Source organism: Sitodiplosis mosellana, unplaced genomic scaffold (genome assembly GCF_009176505.1).
Source record: "Sitodiplosis mosellana isolate CC-2019 unplaced genomic scaffold, AAFC_SMos_1.0 Smas_scaffold_6226, whole genome shotgun sequence".
In the NCBI taxonomy this organism is placed as follows: domain Eukaryota; kingdom Metazoa; phylum Arthropoda; class Insecta; order Diptera; family Cecidomyiidae; genus Sitodiplosis; species Sitodiplosis mosellana.
Window position 1 is genome coordinate 1,245,180 of NW_022601467.1, and position 16,857 is coordinate 1,262,036.

General features: G+C 34.1%; 3 protein-coding genes and 1 long non-coding RNA gene across 5 annotated transcripts; 1 reads left to right on the forward strand and 3 right to left on the reverse strand.

Annotated features, from left to right (window-relative positions):
- Positions 1–255: 255 nt before the first annotated feature.
- LOC129579110 (PRA1 family protein 3) lies at positions 256–1,269 on the reverse strand. The gene is made up of 2 exons (XM_055468773.1): positions 1,108–1,269; positions 256–1,031 (listed from the first exon to the last, which is right to left on the reverse strand). The coding sequence occupies exon 2, from the start codon at positions 917–919 to the stop codon at positions 368–370; it is 552 nt and encodes a 183-aa protein (XP_055324748.1). The 5' UTR covers positions 920–1,031; positions 1,108–1,269; the 3' UTR covers positions 256–367.
- A 301-nt stretch (positions 1,270–1,570) lies between these two features.
- Positions 1,571–10,354, reverse strand: LOC129579085 (probable sodium/potassium/calcium exchanger CG1090). 2 transcript variants are annotated; one of them, XM_055468727.1, is made up of 9 exons: positions 9,984–10,354; positions 8,377–8,611; positions 7,697–8,208; positions 7,306–7,601; positions 6,489–6,978; positions 6,361–6,415; positions 6,054–6,254; positions 5,737–5,925; positions 1,571–5,649 (listed from the first exon to the last, which is right to left on the reverse strand). In XM_055468727.1, exons 2-9 carry the CDS (start codon positions 8,600–8,602, stop codon positions 5,639–5,641), a joined length of 1,980 nt encoding a protein of 659 aa, XP_055324702.1. In that variant the 5' UTR covers positions 8,603–8,611; positions 9,984–10,354; the 3' UTR covers positions 1,571–5,638. The 2 variants fall into 2 exon arrangements, with proteins under 2 accessions (XP_055324702.1, XP_055324700.1); XM_055468725.1 differs by lacking the exon at positions 9,984–10,354 and adding an exon at positions 9,353–9,452.
- A 1,227-nt stretch (positions 10,355–11,581) lies between these two features.
- LOC129579103 (corepressor interacting with RBPJ 1) lies at positions 11,582–12,977 on the forward strand. Its single transcript, XM_055468764.1, has 2 exons — positions 11,582–11,783; positions 11,863–12,977. The coding sequence occupies exons 1-2, from the start codon at positions 11,712–11,714 to the stop codon at positions 12,850–12,852; spliced, it is 1,062 nt and encodes a 353-aa protein (XP_055324739.1). The 5' UTR covers positions 11,582–11,711; the 3' UTR covers positions 12,853–12,977.
- Positions 12,968–14,562, reverse strand: LOC129579116 (uncharacterized). The gene is made up of 3 exons (XR_008689192.1): positions 14,441–14,562; positions 13,347–14,244; positions 12,968–13,255 (listed from the first exon to the last, which is right to left on the reverse strand). It is a non-coding gene; the product is annotated as an uncharacterized LOC129579116 (long non-coding RNA).
- Positions 14,563–16,857: the final 2,295 nt, after the last annotated feature.

Consider the following 16,857-nt stretch of genomic DNA (forward strand, 5'->3'; position numbering starts at 1 on the left):
TGTTGCTCACACAATCAGAAATCCTTTGTATCACACTTTAGTTGTGGTTAAGTAATGTTCTCTTTCAAAACAATTAACAAGCACTTTCCACCGTTGTCATCGTAGTTGCGCATGTCAGCGCTAGAGGCGCTTGACAACTTACTGTTTCTAGAACAATCACAATTTGAAATAAATATACGGTTGTGTTTTTCTATTTTGGTTTCAATTTTATTATTTTTTTCGTCTTTATTTGAACAGCTGATGATGCGAAAGCAGTAAATGTTTATTCAGATTTTATTGTCATAAAAATGAAGAAGAAATTCCAACAATTGAAACAATGCTTACAGTCTATGAAATGACATCTTAAAAGCGTACACATATACATAATTTATTTGGTGGCCGAATCGACGACAACATACATTGCTTCCAGAAACACTCCCATTGGTGTGTAGCGCAGTCTCTCGTCAATTGCGTTCGATAGTTTGTTACGTAAATTTCGGAGGCGAAACGATGCATGGATGAATGCCAAGACGAACGGTAGTAAAATTAAAAGTGTCACATACATAATCGACTGGAATGAATACAGGACTAGTCCAATGGTAAGGGTTATACAGCCCAAATACAGCCATCCAGTTGATCCAGGGCATTTTTCGTGCTGTGGTTGACCTTGAATTTGGTTGGGATTGATCACAACAATCGATGCAATTATAATTACAAATGCGCAAATGCCCGAAATTGTTTGCAATGGATTATGAAGCACGAACAGAGCTGATACAATAATGGCCATAACAAAGTAATTGGTTTGATAGTATAAAAAATTTTTGGTCACCCGATTGCCCCATTTGTCAAGATCTTGAACATTTGGCATTTGAAATCGGGCCGATCCCAAAAGGAAATCGTCCAACGATCGCAATGGTGGCAATTCACATTCGATACCCATTATTCTATTGTTTAATTGGATCCGACTGCAACGTGAACAACAAATTGCCAACAAAGCAACGGTATATGCAGCTGAAATTATCCGCAATCGATTGTGGACAAGCGCAGAAAAACTATTCGAAAAAAAAAACAAAAGTTTGAAAGAAAACTATCATTTGAATTGGCACAAATATTCGTTTACAGTCTTACCTATTTAGCTTTTCGCTGAGATATTTTTTATTCTTCTTGATGTAAATCTTTACACGAAAGACGAGAAAAAAAATGATGTCATTGATTGCTCACACTCACTTATTTTAAACGCAACGCATAAATAAATACGTTCTGACAGAACAAAACAACAAATGCACTTCATTTACAATGACGTTTCAGTTTTGGTACATGTGATTATAATAATTGAACGGAATTTCGATTACTTTTCATCCCGTGTTGAGATGGCGCCACCTATGACACAAAAATATCTGTCGTGATAAATTCGGCATAGATTATCTACATTTCAAATCTCACATAAGAAAAAAAGTTATTTTTTTTTTCTCAAATCGATTTTTATTAGATTTTCTATTTCATAACCAATAAACGAATTCATTATTCATTTAATGCAGTGGTGATTTTATTTTTGGATGAAATCAAAAATTGAACATTGTCGGCATTTGAATTAATTTGCTCATGAAAAGGATATTATTTCACGTAAATATTTGTTGGGTTTTGAAATCTCATTTAATTATCAACAATTAACATTTTTTAATTTGCATTTGATAGATAATAATAGTAATAGTACGTAGTTCTTTTGTCAGTAAAATATTTTTTTTTTTTTTTTGGATGCTGGTTTGTATTCTTTTTCGTTTCATCTTCAAAATTTGCAAGAGATGCAAATATATATGATAGAAATGAATTGGCCATTTGATTAAAGCAACTCAAGTTGAGGCACGGCCATCAAAATGATAATACAATATTTTTGGGAGGGTGATGGGTAATTTGGTAGTGCTTCACACTGTATGTGGAATCCTTCTACTGTAAAAATCAGTAAACACGTCTTGTGAATGAATTGATTTCAATTTCAATGTTCCTCAATAAGAAAAATTCCCTGCAAAACGAATGAATCAATTGAATTTTATTGAACCAAACGCTTTGCCGAAGATTGAAAATTTCAAATGTGGGGTGTGTATTTGTTCTTCGTGTCAACAATACGTATTCACTATTTTTTGAGCGTTGACGAATTATTAGTGCCTATTTCGATATCGTAAATGTGAATATACAATGAATTGGGTTTTTGTCGAATTAGATTTTTGCTACTGTATGAACCATTTTACTCCGTTAAAATCTGTATCATTCAAGCTATGAATTTTTTTTGTTAAAATTCAACAGGAGAGAGATAGAGAGAAAATGGTCGATTGAATTTTGAAAGTGGTGTGTATAGTGTGTGTGTGTGTGTGCAGTATCATCTTACATAATAAACACGGCTGGAAACCCACGATTTTCTGTAGTACAATTATTAGTTCATTTTGCGTATATTCTTTATTATTTGCTCATTTTGATGTTATTATTTAAATTTATTCTCTTCATTGTTGCATGTGTGCACTATTTGAGCCTTATTGATATTCAATATGTTTTTTTTTTGTAATATTTTGTTTTCATCACACATAAAATTTGTGTCTATATGACTAATTATTGTTCTAAAAATGATTCACTATGGTAAATTGAATCATTTAATTGGTTTAAATTACCCATAAGCTATGTTTTTTTTTTCTTTTGTCATCAAATTTCTTAAATTTATAAAAAACATTTAATGTGTTGTTTACTATTTTCATGGTTTTCAAAATATCCATCCGCCCCATTGGCTGAAACTGTCTGGTTTTCTTTTCATCTTGTTCAATCAAATATTGTTGTTATTATTTTTTAGCGTTTCAAAAGAAAAAAAAAGTTATCAATTCATGGCCATGGTTTTGCATGTACAAATTGTACAGTAAAATTCAAAAAATGGCTCTAATGTAAAAATCTAAACGCGAAACGGCAATAAATAATTCACTCAAAAGAGATTCAGACTAGCTTATTTCTAAACAGAATGTTTGTCATTTGAATGGCAATCTCAAGAATTGAACATGCAGTAGAGAAAAAGAAATGATATTGATATAAGTAGAGGAAGACACACTCATTATTTAAACTGTGTCTAAAAGGAGTGAAATTGATTTAACTACAGCAAATCTGCAACAAATCTGATAAAACCTAAAATGTATTAAATCATATATGATGTCTGGTATGCTTCTGGCATAACTGAATGGATTCGCATATGGGATAAGTCTTTTTGTAAGTCAATCCATGAGATTCAACAAAAAATAATCATTCTCTTTTGACGGGCCGAATTGATACATTTTTTTTTGTTGGTCATTGGTCACTAATTTTTTTTTTTCGATAAACATTTGTATATATATATATCTTCTTTGTTTTACAATAATTTTTTCTTTTGCTTGTATAATTCGTTCATATTTATAGATACATTTGTTTGCTTTATATTATTATGCCTAATTGAATTGTTAATCATGTTCTTGTTTGTAGTAGATTAATTGATTTTCTTTTTAAATTGACTATCGTTAATTGATAATTTTTTCTATCATCTGTTCATGTTGTTCTCTTATACTCTTTTTTGTTTTAGTTACCTATCCACTAAACACAATCGGAAGAATTATTTCCATTTCATATTCGTGTAATCTTTTCTTTCATCTATCTCAAAAACAATCATGGCTTGTCAAGCAAAAATCTAGTGAATAACATCATAGGGCATTCAGTCGAAAAGGATGCAAAAAAAACTGCAGAACATAAATAGTTTGACATTGATTAAATAGGGCTTAACATAAATTATATGATATTAGCAATAGCCTGTTTGGAAATTCTGCAGCATAATGAGAATCAATTTGATATGATGAATAGCAACCGAAATTTGATTATGATGCGGGCGCTTTAATGCAGAACTCTGCATAAAATCATGGATTATTTCAACAAATTTGATTCAATGTTGAAAAACAATAACATTGCCAATAGTGGATATGCTCTGAGACCAATTGACAACATGGACATCTTTTTTCTTGGGTTACTTATAACATTCTGGATGTTTCACTTGTAAAGCTCAAAAGTGATTTTTAATTTGAACAAATAAAAATAATTTCACAAATCAATTAGTTGTTTCAATTTTGTTCCGAAGATACATGGTATATATAAGTTTTTTTTTTAGTGCCATACAATTTTCGCTCTTTTAAAATGGCCTAATCCGGCTTCGCTGATTCAAATTACGTTTCGTTTCTCGTTTTTGTTGTTGTTTTACTAAATGAAGAATAGCCCGTTTTGATCTCAGAGAGTCACACAAAAATGAAGATATCAGAAAGATTAAGAGTGTTTTACCACTCTGTCCGCCAAGCTGATGTCCTCATGGATATTGTCTTCAAAAAATTAACACATATCACAATCAAAGAATATGTTAGGTTACATAGAATTAATGGTGTAAAAGCTTCACTTGTTTGTCCTATATATCATTTTGTCTATCTTCATTAAATATAGTCTATTAATGATAATTATAATTAAATGATATTATGATGGGGTTTTGTTGTTGCTGTGATTGCTGTTTGTCACCAGAATAAATATTGTTGCATGTAAAGAGGAAGAAGACCGAAGAGCAATTGTACAGTATTGATTGTAGTATTGTGTTTTGTGTGTATTGAACATACGCGTGGAAGCTTGCACATAATAAGTTGTTGCAATCCTAGCGAGAGTAGTAGTCATCGGAACATAAAACAAAACCAAACTGAGCATATTTACAGGTATTTCTCGAAGGAGATGTATATAAATCTCATTGTGTTTGCTTGTTGTTTCGTCTACTATTATGACTAGTTAATGGCTTTAATTACATATCAGTTTCACTTGTTTCATCTCGTCATATTTATTTTAGTTGCAATATTTATGTGTGAATTTTCGTTTTAAAAATCATTCCTTCATTTAAATCTTCTATTTGTATGAATACTTTCTTCTGTTTTTGTGTATGTATTTATGTATGTATGTGTTCGCTGTTCATTTTCATGTTTTCTTTGGTTTCTTTACAATTTCGACTTCATTTTTCATCTTCGTTAATCGAATATATCAGTTTGATTACAACTTTATCGAAAAATATATACGCTAACACTTCATATAATATATGATTTGTTTTCTCCATAGTCGTTTTCTCACGTCTGCCGCTCTATAATAATATCCATACTGACATCATCAATAAAATTGTTCGATAGTGTTTATGTGTGTGTTTGTGTGATTTTTTTTCCTTCTTTTAAATAATTGAACTTCAAATTAATTGTCATTTGCATATCAGGTCGGAATGTAATTTAACATCTTCGCTTTCATTTTATCTTCGATGCAATTGAAAAGAATCTATACCATTTCTTTTCCACCCCATATATGTGTATGTGTGTGCTCTCTCCTTTTAAACTTTCGCTTCTAACATTTATGATGTGTATGTGTTTCATGTGAAATGACGTATTTTTAGATGCTGCTTACACTGGAACAGCGAATAACAACGATGTTCAATGGGGACAACAGTTTGCTTTTTGAATGATCTTTCTGCTGAATTGTTTCTTTTTTCTTTGCCAATAGGAAACATGCCCACAAAAATGAATCCTAAAACTGTAGTGCACTGCACTGCGCTGGAATTATTGTTGGCAGCAGCGCATAAAAGCTGTCTGTGATCTTAATAATCACCTGTGTTTATGGAAATAAAAACGTTTCGCATTCAATATCGAGTTCAGCGGGTAATTCAAAATGCACAAGATGTAGAATAACACTTACTTGGGCATTGTGGTGGATTGAAATTGCCAAATACGTTCAGTTCATACATTGATGCTAGTGCAATGAACAAGAAATACCAGATCATTAAAATGATACCAAGGCGTCTGTCGAGTTTCCATCCGTTCAAATGCACTGACAATAGCAAAAATACTACTGTCGACAACAACGATAATGTGGAGTATGTCAATCCTATTCATATAAACAAATCGGTAAAATATTCAAATCAATACTTCAGTTCAACATTTATGGGTTAGATATAAGGTCGTTGAACGTGGTGTAGAAGTGTTTTTTTTTTAAATTTTAATTTATTGACGAACCTTTTGAAATAACATTAACATGGCCGCCGGCGTCAATGATTGTGGTCTGAATTAGCCACGGTAAACCGAGACAGATCAGAATATCAAAAACATTCGAGCCAACCGCATTTGAAACAGCCATATCGCCGTATCCCTCTTTGATAACAGCCATAGAACTTAATGCATCCGGAATCGAAACACCTGCCGCTACGAAGGTTAGCCCTATCGAATAAATAATTTTATGCTATATAATCTGTTCCATTTCGAAAAAAAAAAAATGTTTCAATGTTTGGTATGAATAGTTGAGAAAGAGAAAAGTATATCGAACCCATCACAGTATCTGGGATGCCTAGTGTTGTGCCGATAATAGTGATCATCCAAACCTACAAAAGAGTAACGAGCATTGTGTAATCATTTGAACAATTGGAAATGAGGGAATTGTTCGACGGCATTTACCATGAGATACGAATAGAATGAAATCCAGAGCATTGATATGATGAAGGTGAATCCGTACCAGTTGCGATATTTTTCGGTTCGGCAATCGGGAACAGTTTTCTGGCATAAATAATGGATTGGATAGCATATGCGCCAGGTGATGAGTGCAATGACCCCGCCTTCGCTGGGCCGAATCAATGGATCGACCAAAATTTGCGATGCTTTCGGATCTTTTGACTTATAAAATTCGGGGGCTGGCAATGCACCCACTTTTTTCTGTGCATTTTGTGATGTATCAGCACTAGTTGGGGACATAGTTGGTGACATTTGATCAGTTTGATCACCCGCAGCGGCAGAGTATGCATAATTTTGCTGGCCTTGATCCCAAGATGCATCAGGATTCCATGAATCTGTTACACCATAGCCACCGGCATTTGGTACAGCAATCGATGTTTGTGCAGGTGCAGATTTATTTCCTTGGCCATCGTCCCATGCTGCGTTTGGATCCCAACTTTAAGATTTGAAAAACAAAATAAAACACGAAACAAAACAAAAGAAAGAAATACAATTTTGAATTAGCTCAATCTAGCATAATATTTCAAAGAACGTATCGACTAATTGTATTGACAACACTGGAAATAGAGAACATAGAAAGCATTCACTTTTGGGGATAAGAGACGATTTGTTTCAACATATCACTGTTGATACCAACTAAATGGAATAGAAACAAGGTGCTTTAGTTAAAAGAGCAGCGGGGTCACAAAGGAAACACAAGACAAAAACCATCAAACAAGCATTCTGAGTGAAGACACTATGACGAAATGCAAAGAAATATTACTCTGTTCCATAATTGTAGCCTTGATAATTTTGTTGTTGCTGTTGCTGCTGTTGTTGTTGTTGTTGTTGTTGATCCGGACTCGACGGTTGCTGTTGTTCAGCATTTCCATTCGCTTCGGCTGCCTGTGAGTAATTTGGATCCGGAAGATTTTTGAACGTAACTAAAGCCGATTGTTCCTCTTTCGTTGGCAATTTTATTGGCAATTTCAACGAATATGCCCATTTCTCCAATGCAGTATTAAAGTGTAATGCCACGCAGTACAGAACGTAGAACATAATCATGATTAAAGCCTCATACTAAACGAAAACCAAAAATATTTTCATTTAAAAACCATTTTTAAGTTGTACCGAGAGAGTTTGTACATAGTGAATTTCATTGGAATCGCACTTACCCACGAGATATAATCGTTCAACATAATGATGAGCATAACGATAATTGAAAGCGAATAGAAGAAGCAATCTCTGACCAATGGCCACCAGTTCAAATGGCAAACAGTTCCACTAAATAGAGCGCATACAGATATGACAAACATAATATTGAACACGGCTGATCCAATGACACCGCTCACTCCGATATCGTCTTTTGCAAAGAACACGCCGATAATAACCGTTCCGAGTTCAGGAGCAGAGCTACCAGCAGCCATAAAAGTTGCGCCGGCCACATCGGGCGATAGTCGTAATTCCTCGCAAATTCGATCCAAACTTGAAACGAAGTAATCATCGCAAACGATAGCAAGTCCGAGGAAGGTGAATATTGCAATCAAAACGTGAATAATTAGGCCACCCTTCTCACGAAACCATGATGGCAACAACGGCGGTGGAAATTGCTCAATGGCCGGTGGTGTACAGTTCCGCTTTTGTCGATATGTTCGAGGACGATTCGGATCTTGCGTCGATGTGCTTGCTGTTTTTGGTGTGTTTTTTTTTTTTCGAAAGAAAAAGTCACGAAAAAGATAATGGGTATTTTGTCTTCGTTGTTTTCAAATTGGGAACATATTTTCGCATGAATGCTTGCAATTAAGGGCAATGTAAATGAAAAAAAAAAAACAATAATTGAAAATGATATATTTACATCTAGCGGTTGTAGTCGATTGTATTGTTTCCTGTGTGGATCCAAACGCGGTCACATCATCGTTGGGGACGATAGTTGATTTCGGCAGCAGAGTTGAAAGATCATCGCCGTCCGGTCGTGGCGTATTTGATGCAAATTCATTTGATGAATAAACTCGTATGACACTATAAATGAGAAGTACTAGTCCCAAGGAGAACATACGCCCACGCCGTGCTTTTCGCCGCATTTTAAGTCTCTAAAACAAAGCAAACATCACGTTTTAAGGGTTTGACTTTTTCACTCACACTTCTGCGTTAATCTGTTTTTTTTTCTTCTTCAAGAAATCAAATCTAGAAAATTATCAATTGTGAACCGCTTTTATTGTGTATCAGTTTACTTTTAAAACGAATGTATTTCGAATAGAGAATGAATGAAGCGCTTTTGTGAATGACATGCAAGTCACTTCGTTTAGAAAGTCAAATTCAAGAGATTCATTGCATGTAAATGAAGCCCTTCGAATTATAATTAAAATGATTTGCAATGTGGAGGCGATATTTAATTAATTTATCGGTGGTTGGATTTATGTTTTGTTGACAGCCAAAGCACATGTAAATTGGTAACACTTGATGGGTTTATTTGTCATGCGAGTCAGCGCAAATCTCAGAAGACAGTTTTAAAAGAACATAGGTAACCGTGCGAGTAATTGATGCGAGTCTGTATGAAGAATCGCGAACCATTCGTGTAAATTCGAAGACCATGGAACAAAACTATCTGATTAACATGTCAGCGGATCGTTATTGGCTCATGCTATGATTCGTAAATTTGTAATAATTGCCGTACAATTTCTGTGCTGTGACTCGTATGTAAGTTTCCATTGAGTTTGAGCGAGTCAATACAAATTTTCATAGAAATTATGCGAATCTCACTGACTTGGGATCACAAAAAGCCCCTAGTGGGCAACATTTACCACAGGTTTTATTTAATCGAAAATAATTACATAAGAATGAAGATTGTGGAGCTTCTTTTTTGTTTGAAATTAACAACGGACTCAGTAGAGACTTTCAAAACAAGCAATCGATTTTCCAATACCAAATGTATGCTACCATTTAAGCCATGTTATTTCAATTTGAAGCAGCGATATGTATATCGCACACATAGCCACACTAACACACAGACTCCATCGAATCGCACTTCAAAGTAGTGCGTACGGTGGGGACACGAAGAGAGCGAAAGTAATAGGAAGAGAGTGTGTGTAAGCGTATGAGTGTTGGCAAAAAGTTACATTCTGTAGGACTTTTGACCAAAATAAAATTGAACAAAAAGCTAATGATGAACAAATGTTATGCAGAATCACGATTAAATTTAACATTGCATCAGATAATGACAGTTTTGACAAATCTATTGCAATTTCAAATCACTTTTGTCACAATATTTAATTTTTTATCTTCAGCTGAAAAAAAAAACTGATTCAACATCTTCAAGAGATTTATACAAAAAAGTAATTACAATTCGATGTCATTCACAAAAAGCTTTGGAAATCATTCACTTTATGAACGAAGAAACATCGAATCGTTATCAAATTTCAACAGAAAAAAAGCACAAATCAATTTTCATGAAGGTCTGTTCACCTTGTATTTTATTTGTTTTTGCTATTCCTTGAACACTACCCAAAACGGTATCTTGCGCTAAAATAAAATTGAGGAACTTAAACGAAATAAAAACTATCGGAATCCGCACGAGAAAATTTTGACCGTGATCACACACACACACACACACCAGGTTTTTTAGGCCAAATGTATTTTGTGGCAGTATTTTTTTTCTATCCTGCTCACTCTGCTGTTCCCACACACTCTGGTTTTTTTTTACAATCTACAAATTATACAAACAGGGCAACCGAATTGAAGAGCGAATTTATGGTTTATATCAAAAACGAAAAAAGTAACCCCCAACCGATGTTATGAATGGAAAGTGCTGAACGTGAGAATAACGTGGAGAGAACAATTGAAAAGAGTGCCTAAATCGGATTTGCCGCACATGCGCTGATAATTTCTACATCGGCTATTCCATATATCACGATGCTCTCTTGAAATATACAAACATGTATACATATGTGTCGTTAAGAATAAAAAATGGGATTCGCCGAAACCGTGTGTTTTCATGCGAATCATTTTTGTGTTTCTGGTACGAGATATGAGGCAATTATCTCAAGCAAAGATGAAGATCTTGAAATGTTTTAAAACATTGCAGAAGACATATGTCTTCTAGCTCTTACCAGGAACACAAAAATGATTCACATGTAAACGAGCGGTTTCGGCTAGTTCCATTTTTATTCTGAACGACACATATTTACCGAGTGTGTACTACGTAGGATGTTTCAAGTGCTTGAACATTGCTGAAAAAATTCGCGAATTTCGTGTAAATAAAAATTAATTACAAATTAGACAAAATGTCAATCACCGATTTTATGAGCATAATTTTTATTGAATTCATTTCCTCTCATCTGTGTTTACTTGAGTCCCAGTCCATCTGAATCGAACTGATCTGTTCGATGAATAAATATCAAAACATAATCAAATGAAAGAGAAGATGAATTGTTTGCAAACCATTGATTTCGTGTTTGAAAAAAATCAAACCGTTACAAATTAACGATAATCTGTGCACAATTGCACGGTACAAATAATGCAACAAACTTTGTTGTTTCAAAACAAAAATGACCCATTTTTTTTATCAATCTATATCATTGTGAAGAATTTCGTCATAAATTGAATTTTTTTTAGATGTTTAGCCATCAAATCTAATGAAATGCGACTCTTAAATATGTATCCAATTGATGATGCATCATCGGGCAGAGTTTAAGAAACTTTATTTCCTAAATGTGGTGATATAGTTTCGATTTACTTCAGCATGAATGCTATTTAGAAATTCTCCATGATAATTCCACTTCGAATTGTTGCCAGACATGCTATGATTTGTTTTTCATGCATTTCGATGTTATCATTCTACAAGGATACAGTCCAAATTACTACTGTTGGGTATTTGGATTAGTTTTCCCTCTTCTTTGGAATACAAAATAAAAAACGAAAGTACTCATTGAGTACTCTACTCAACAGTATAGTATTGGTATTCTAACCGTCTCCACATCAAATATCTAGTACTCCATTCATTGAAGTACTTTAGTAATTAATGCATGCGATTGACAGCTTCAGCTGTCATTTTCATTATACGATGCAACCTTAAACGTATTAACTACATTCAGTAGATCATTGTTGTCGAGATTCATTGTGTTAAGTTGATAATTATAAGTGCATTTCAGGCAACTGATTTTCTGTTCAAGTTAAAAGAGGCAAGCGATCAAAATGGGTAAAGGTTTCAACAATTACATGTGTAAAAAGTTCTTCCATCCAGCGTCAAGAGACAACTTGAAACGCGTAAGTAAACTACTGAAAATAAAATAACTCAATAAAAGCGTTTGACTAACGATTTGCTTCTGCACCTTTGATCATTTAGGTATGGATGGCAGAGCAGCAGGCTGAGGCGTACAAGAAAAAGCAAGAAGAGCTGCGAAATCAGTATGAAAAAGAGCAAGATTTGCATGAAAACAAAGCGATGCTCAGCAAAGATAGCAAGGATAAGCTGAGCATGAATTTCATGTACGAACCACCACCAGGCGTTCGCAAGGAACGTGAAAAGGATGACAATGAACCGGAGTACAAATTCGAATGGCAACGCAAATACAATGCACCACGTGAAAGTTATTGCAAGGGTGATACAGAGATCCGTGATCAACCGTTTGGTATTCAAGTGCGAAATGTACGTTGCATCAAGTGTCATAAATGGGGCCACATAAACACTGACAAAGAGTGTACAATGTACAGTATATCGATGAGCGAAGCACGTAAATTGCATTCCGAAGCCGAGGCCAGTGAGATTTTATCCAAAAACATGCTGGAGGAACAGATGAAAGAGGACGGTCTTATGATGAAAAAGGGCGCAATGAGTGCACAAAGTTTTCAAAGTGGCCGTTTGCATCAATTTGTGGCCAAATCAAATGAAGATGATGACGATGACAATGACAATGAAGCCCCGCAAGTAGAAAAAGAGTTCCTGAAATCGCTCAGCACCAAACAAAAAAAGAAGCTGCTGAAGAAACTAAAAAAGATTGAGAAAATGAAACAAAAATCAGCCAAACGTGGCCTCAAGAAGAAATCTAAGAAACATAGCTCGGAAAGTCGTAACAGTTCATCGTCATCATCGTCGACATCGTCTGAATCAGGAGACGAGAAGAAGGTTCAAAAATCAAAAAAATTCGACAAGAGAGATGAGAAACACTACAAACCAAGACGACATTCGAGATCTCGTTCCCGTTCGCCGAAAGACCGAAAAATTAGACGCGACAGAGCATCAAGTCGTGATCGGTCAGTTTCACCTCGACGCAATCACAGGCACCGTTCGAGATCTGCTTCGCGAGAAGCAAGACACCGAAATCACAGACGATAGACGGAAATATTCAAATGTGTTCAATTTGGATATTGTTTGCGTTAAGGCGTATTTCGATGGGATTTCTAATCATTGTTCAGTTTTAGATAACACATAAATAAATAAATATACATTTGTCCACGGAAGATATACCATTTTGTTATTTGACTTTGACCATCAAATTGCCAAACAGTTTTAATTTATTTTGAATCGTTTTTAATCGAATTGGGTACAACACTTTTTTGTAGCAGTTTGCATTTGGTTAGTATTTTACCACCTTTGGTATGATAAACTACAATTTTTTTTGGTGGTTCACAGTACTGTCCCATTGCAAATGGCATACTCGATACTCCATCGATTGCAACGGAAAATATGATTATCATCAATAGCAAATTGATGAACACTGCATTTGTCAACTTCATTTCTGAAAAAAAAAGAAGCAAATCGCAACATTTATTTTATTTAAATAACAAATTTCGACAAACGGGTATCATGACTATAATATATGTTCTTACTTCTCAGTTTTTTTTATAGGCGATCGATGGCATCCAAGAACGTAGTACCTTTGAATTTCGTTCATAGAATCAGTGGAGTTTTATTCAAAGTGCAAAGTAGTGGGGATTATAATTGTGTAATAAAAGTACATTTTATGAGTTAATGAAAATTCCATTTATGATTATTTTATCTTTAATAAATAAATTTTCTTTCAATTGCGCATACATATTTTTTTTCTCAAAATTGTGCGTTCAATAAAAATGAATAAATTATGCGCAATTCGGAAAAAAAAAATAATCATACATAGCAATACATTTCTACAATATGCATAGCTCGATGTGACACATTATCGCCTGATCATCGTATCAAATTAAACTGAACGGTATTTTTATTGACTCGGAAAAAAATAAAAATATCTGCAGTCAGTTCAATTTACATGCAAACCGAACGACTGAATCACACGTTTTATATTGACGTATTTTATCACATTTGTTTTGTAAAATATAAGCATTCAGGAATTTATCCATGATATTTTAGGCAGAAGGATTCATAACACACAATATCTTCAAATAAATAACAAAAATGGTTTATATTCAAATGATTTTATTCAATGAGTGAAACATTTTGGTGGCCACAATCTATTTTATACTTTATGGTATATATTATCAACTCTATATTGTTTTAATAATGAAACTATTCTGAAATGAATCCCGGTTTTAGAAGCTCATCCTCTGCATTTCGTTTTTTTTTCTCCACTCTTGGTTGTATATTCGAAACATTGAGAAGTTGGGATAGACCCACCAATGTTTCCATCTTGTGTTCCCTGTGGAGGCTTTTCGACCGATACTGCATTTGGAACCAATGCAACGAGCATTAACAGTACAAAACTGATGAAAATCAAATAAGTCACCTTCATTTCTGGAAAATAATTCATTTATATCGTTCACTTTAAAAATTATTCCATAAAAGAATCGAATGAATATTACAACAATTCACAGAAACAAATCCATTCACAGGGATTAATTTGTTTTTTTTTTTTTTTAAATATATTGAAACGTTTGATTTCACAAAGGTGTTTTTCCTTAATATCATCATCAATTGAAAATATTCCTACCTAGATTCAAAGTCACCACAAAGTTATTCCAATCCAAACCGAAAGCGTATGATCACTGCAAATGTCAATGCACAACTGCTTGTTTCCGAATACAAAATGTAATGAAAATGTTGCATCTTATCTTATTCATAAGCGCTAAAATTGTATTGATTGAGTTTGGTGTCATCCATAGCTCCAATACTAAAAAAAAATTCACATTCTTATCACTTTTCATAATGGCAAACAAACAAACAAACGAATGGAATGACGGGTGTTTACAGTAATCGGAAAAGAATTTCAATTGAATGCCTGTGATTCAATTTGTTCTGCAAAGAAATTCCGACGTAATGCTTCTGAATGAATACAATTCAAACAATCATGCAAAAGTGCGCATCTAATGTGTTTCCAGGAATATGAGAATGTGTTAGTGCAAAAGGGCAAAATATATTTCATTTGTTTTTTTTATTGAATTATCTCCGTTCAAAGACGTTTGATCTCGCGTTTAATATTGTCGCTTTTTGCGCTGACACATTCATATGTAGACAATAATTAAATTCAACTTGGTTCGAATTTATGTGAATATTTTCACGATTTTTATTCAATACTCATATTTGGGCTTTGAACAATTCCACAATAATTGATATAATATAAAATATTAAACAAAATTTCAGATTATCGTAGAGAATCTATACGCATTTCCATTTGATTTTTCCGCTTCTGTATGTAATTTTTGCAGGTTGCTGTGGCGGTTCACAATTTATCAAACTATTACCAAATATCGTTGAATCCAGGGTTCCATTATTAGTTGGCGATGCTATGCTGGTTGGAATAGTTGTAATTAATACCAACAAGAGGAAGGTGTATGACATCCAATTGATAGATTTCATTTTGGTTTTTTTTTTTAGTTGGTTGACTGAAACTCCTACAGCTATACTCTCCGCTCCGTTCCGATAACTTGTCTTCTTATTAACGATTGAAATAAATAGCTCGGTCCAACTCTACGTGTGGTTTCTCCAAAAGATTGAACTGAACTAGTCGATTATTCAAAATGTCTATGTTTTATATTATCACGCGCCTACATAAGGAAGTATACTTGATATTACTCAAGAACTTGAAAACATTCGTTTCACATTGACCGTTTATTTCCATAAAAGACGAACGACAACGGAAATTAACAAAAAAAAAAGTTCAACGCCACGCGCTTATCAGAAAGAATAACGTTTACAATAATCTAGAAAAATTCATCCAAAACAAATGAATCAAAAATTAATAATAGGGGAAGGTGGGGCTAAACCGGACGCGGGGCTAAACCGGACACTTGCAATATCTCTTGACTGGTACGTTGTATTGAAGCGTGAATGATCGCTGTGAATGCGTATTAATGAGATGCATTCACTTTTAGTATCAAAAACCGAATATATTGAGTTAGTACAATGTTAGCATTCGAAAAGTGCGAAGACGTTGTTTTTTTTCTCTCAAACTAAAAAAACAAATTTCAGATTTTTTTGGGTTATGTCGTTGAAATTTAAGTGCACGGGAAATCTGATAATTGGTTTTTGAAGCTGAAGACGAGCTGGATTCAGTGAAAGTATTCTTTCTTTGATTGAATTGGAAATTTAAAAAAAATTTCTTTGTCGAAATTTAAGTGACAGGGTGGGGCTAAACCGGACACTTTTGATCTTGAGCCAAAAATGAAGCAGAAAATTTTATTTTTTCCTGGAATGTTATATATCATTCGAAAGCTACATCCTTCAGCTACAAATCACATATAGTCTTAATGTAAAAATATCCGTTCAGTTCGGCGCAATCTCGCTCAGACCGTACTGCGATAAAAGCCTATATAAACAATGTTATTATATTTGACAATATTTGACTCGATGTCAATGACGATGTGGCAGCGCCACCTATAGAGATTCCTTATTAAAATAAGTGGAACTATTGAGTGCGTGCACCATATCGCACGTAAATTTTCAATATGGCAGCGCCCATAGAATTGAAAAGTTAACCGATTTCATAGTCGCAAATTATCGCTGTACGGCTCAGACTGCACCATCCCGAAAACGATAATCTCAAAAATGACAGTTTCATTCACTAATTAATTTCAATAAAATCTTATGAGGTTTTGGTATCAAAAAGCTTATGCAGATATAAAAAAAGAGTCTATTTTCAGATTAAAAATGTTAAAAACTCAAAATTATGGCATATTTATGAAAATATTTGGGATGTCCGGTTTAGCCCCATGTCCGGATTAGCCCCACCACTTTTGAGATTTCCGATTTCGAGATTGGTGCAGTCTGAGCGAGATTGCGCCGAACTGAATGGATATTTTTACATTAAGACTATATGCGATTGGTAGCTGAAGGATGTAGCTTTCGAATGATATATAACATACCAGGAAAAAATAAAATTTTCTGCACCATTTTTGGCTCAAGACCAAA

Bases quoted from the DNA above. Each gene is read 5' to 3' on its own strand.
- LOC129579085 (XM_055468727.1), bottom strand. From the start codon at position 8,602: ATGCGGCGAAAAGCACGGCGTGGGCGTATGTTCTCCTTGGGACTAGTA. The intron at 6,255-6,360 runs GTTCGATATACT...TTTATTCGATAG, and splicing joins CATCCCAGATACTGTGATGG to GGCTAACCTTCGTAGCGGCA. The intron at 5,926-6,053 runs GTTCGTCAATAA...TTATATGAATAG, and splicing joins TGTTAATGTTATTTCAAAAG to GATTGACATACTCCACATTA.
- LOC129579110 (XM_055468773.1), bottom strand. From the start codon at position 919: ATGGGTATCGAATGTGAATTGCCACCATTGCGATCGTTGGACGATTTC.
- LOC129579103 (XM_055468764.1), top strand. From the start codon at position 11,712: ATGGGTAAAGGTTTCAACAATTACATGTGTAAAAAGTTCTTCCATCCA. The intron at 11,784-11,862 runs GTAAGTAAACTA...TTGATCATTTAG, and splicing joins CAAGAGACAACTTGAAACGC to GTATGGATGGCAGAGCAGCA.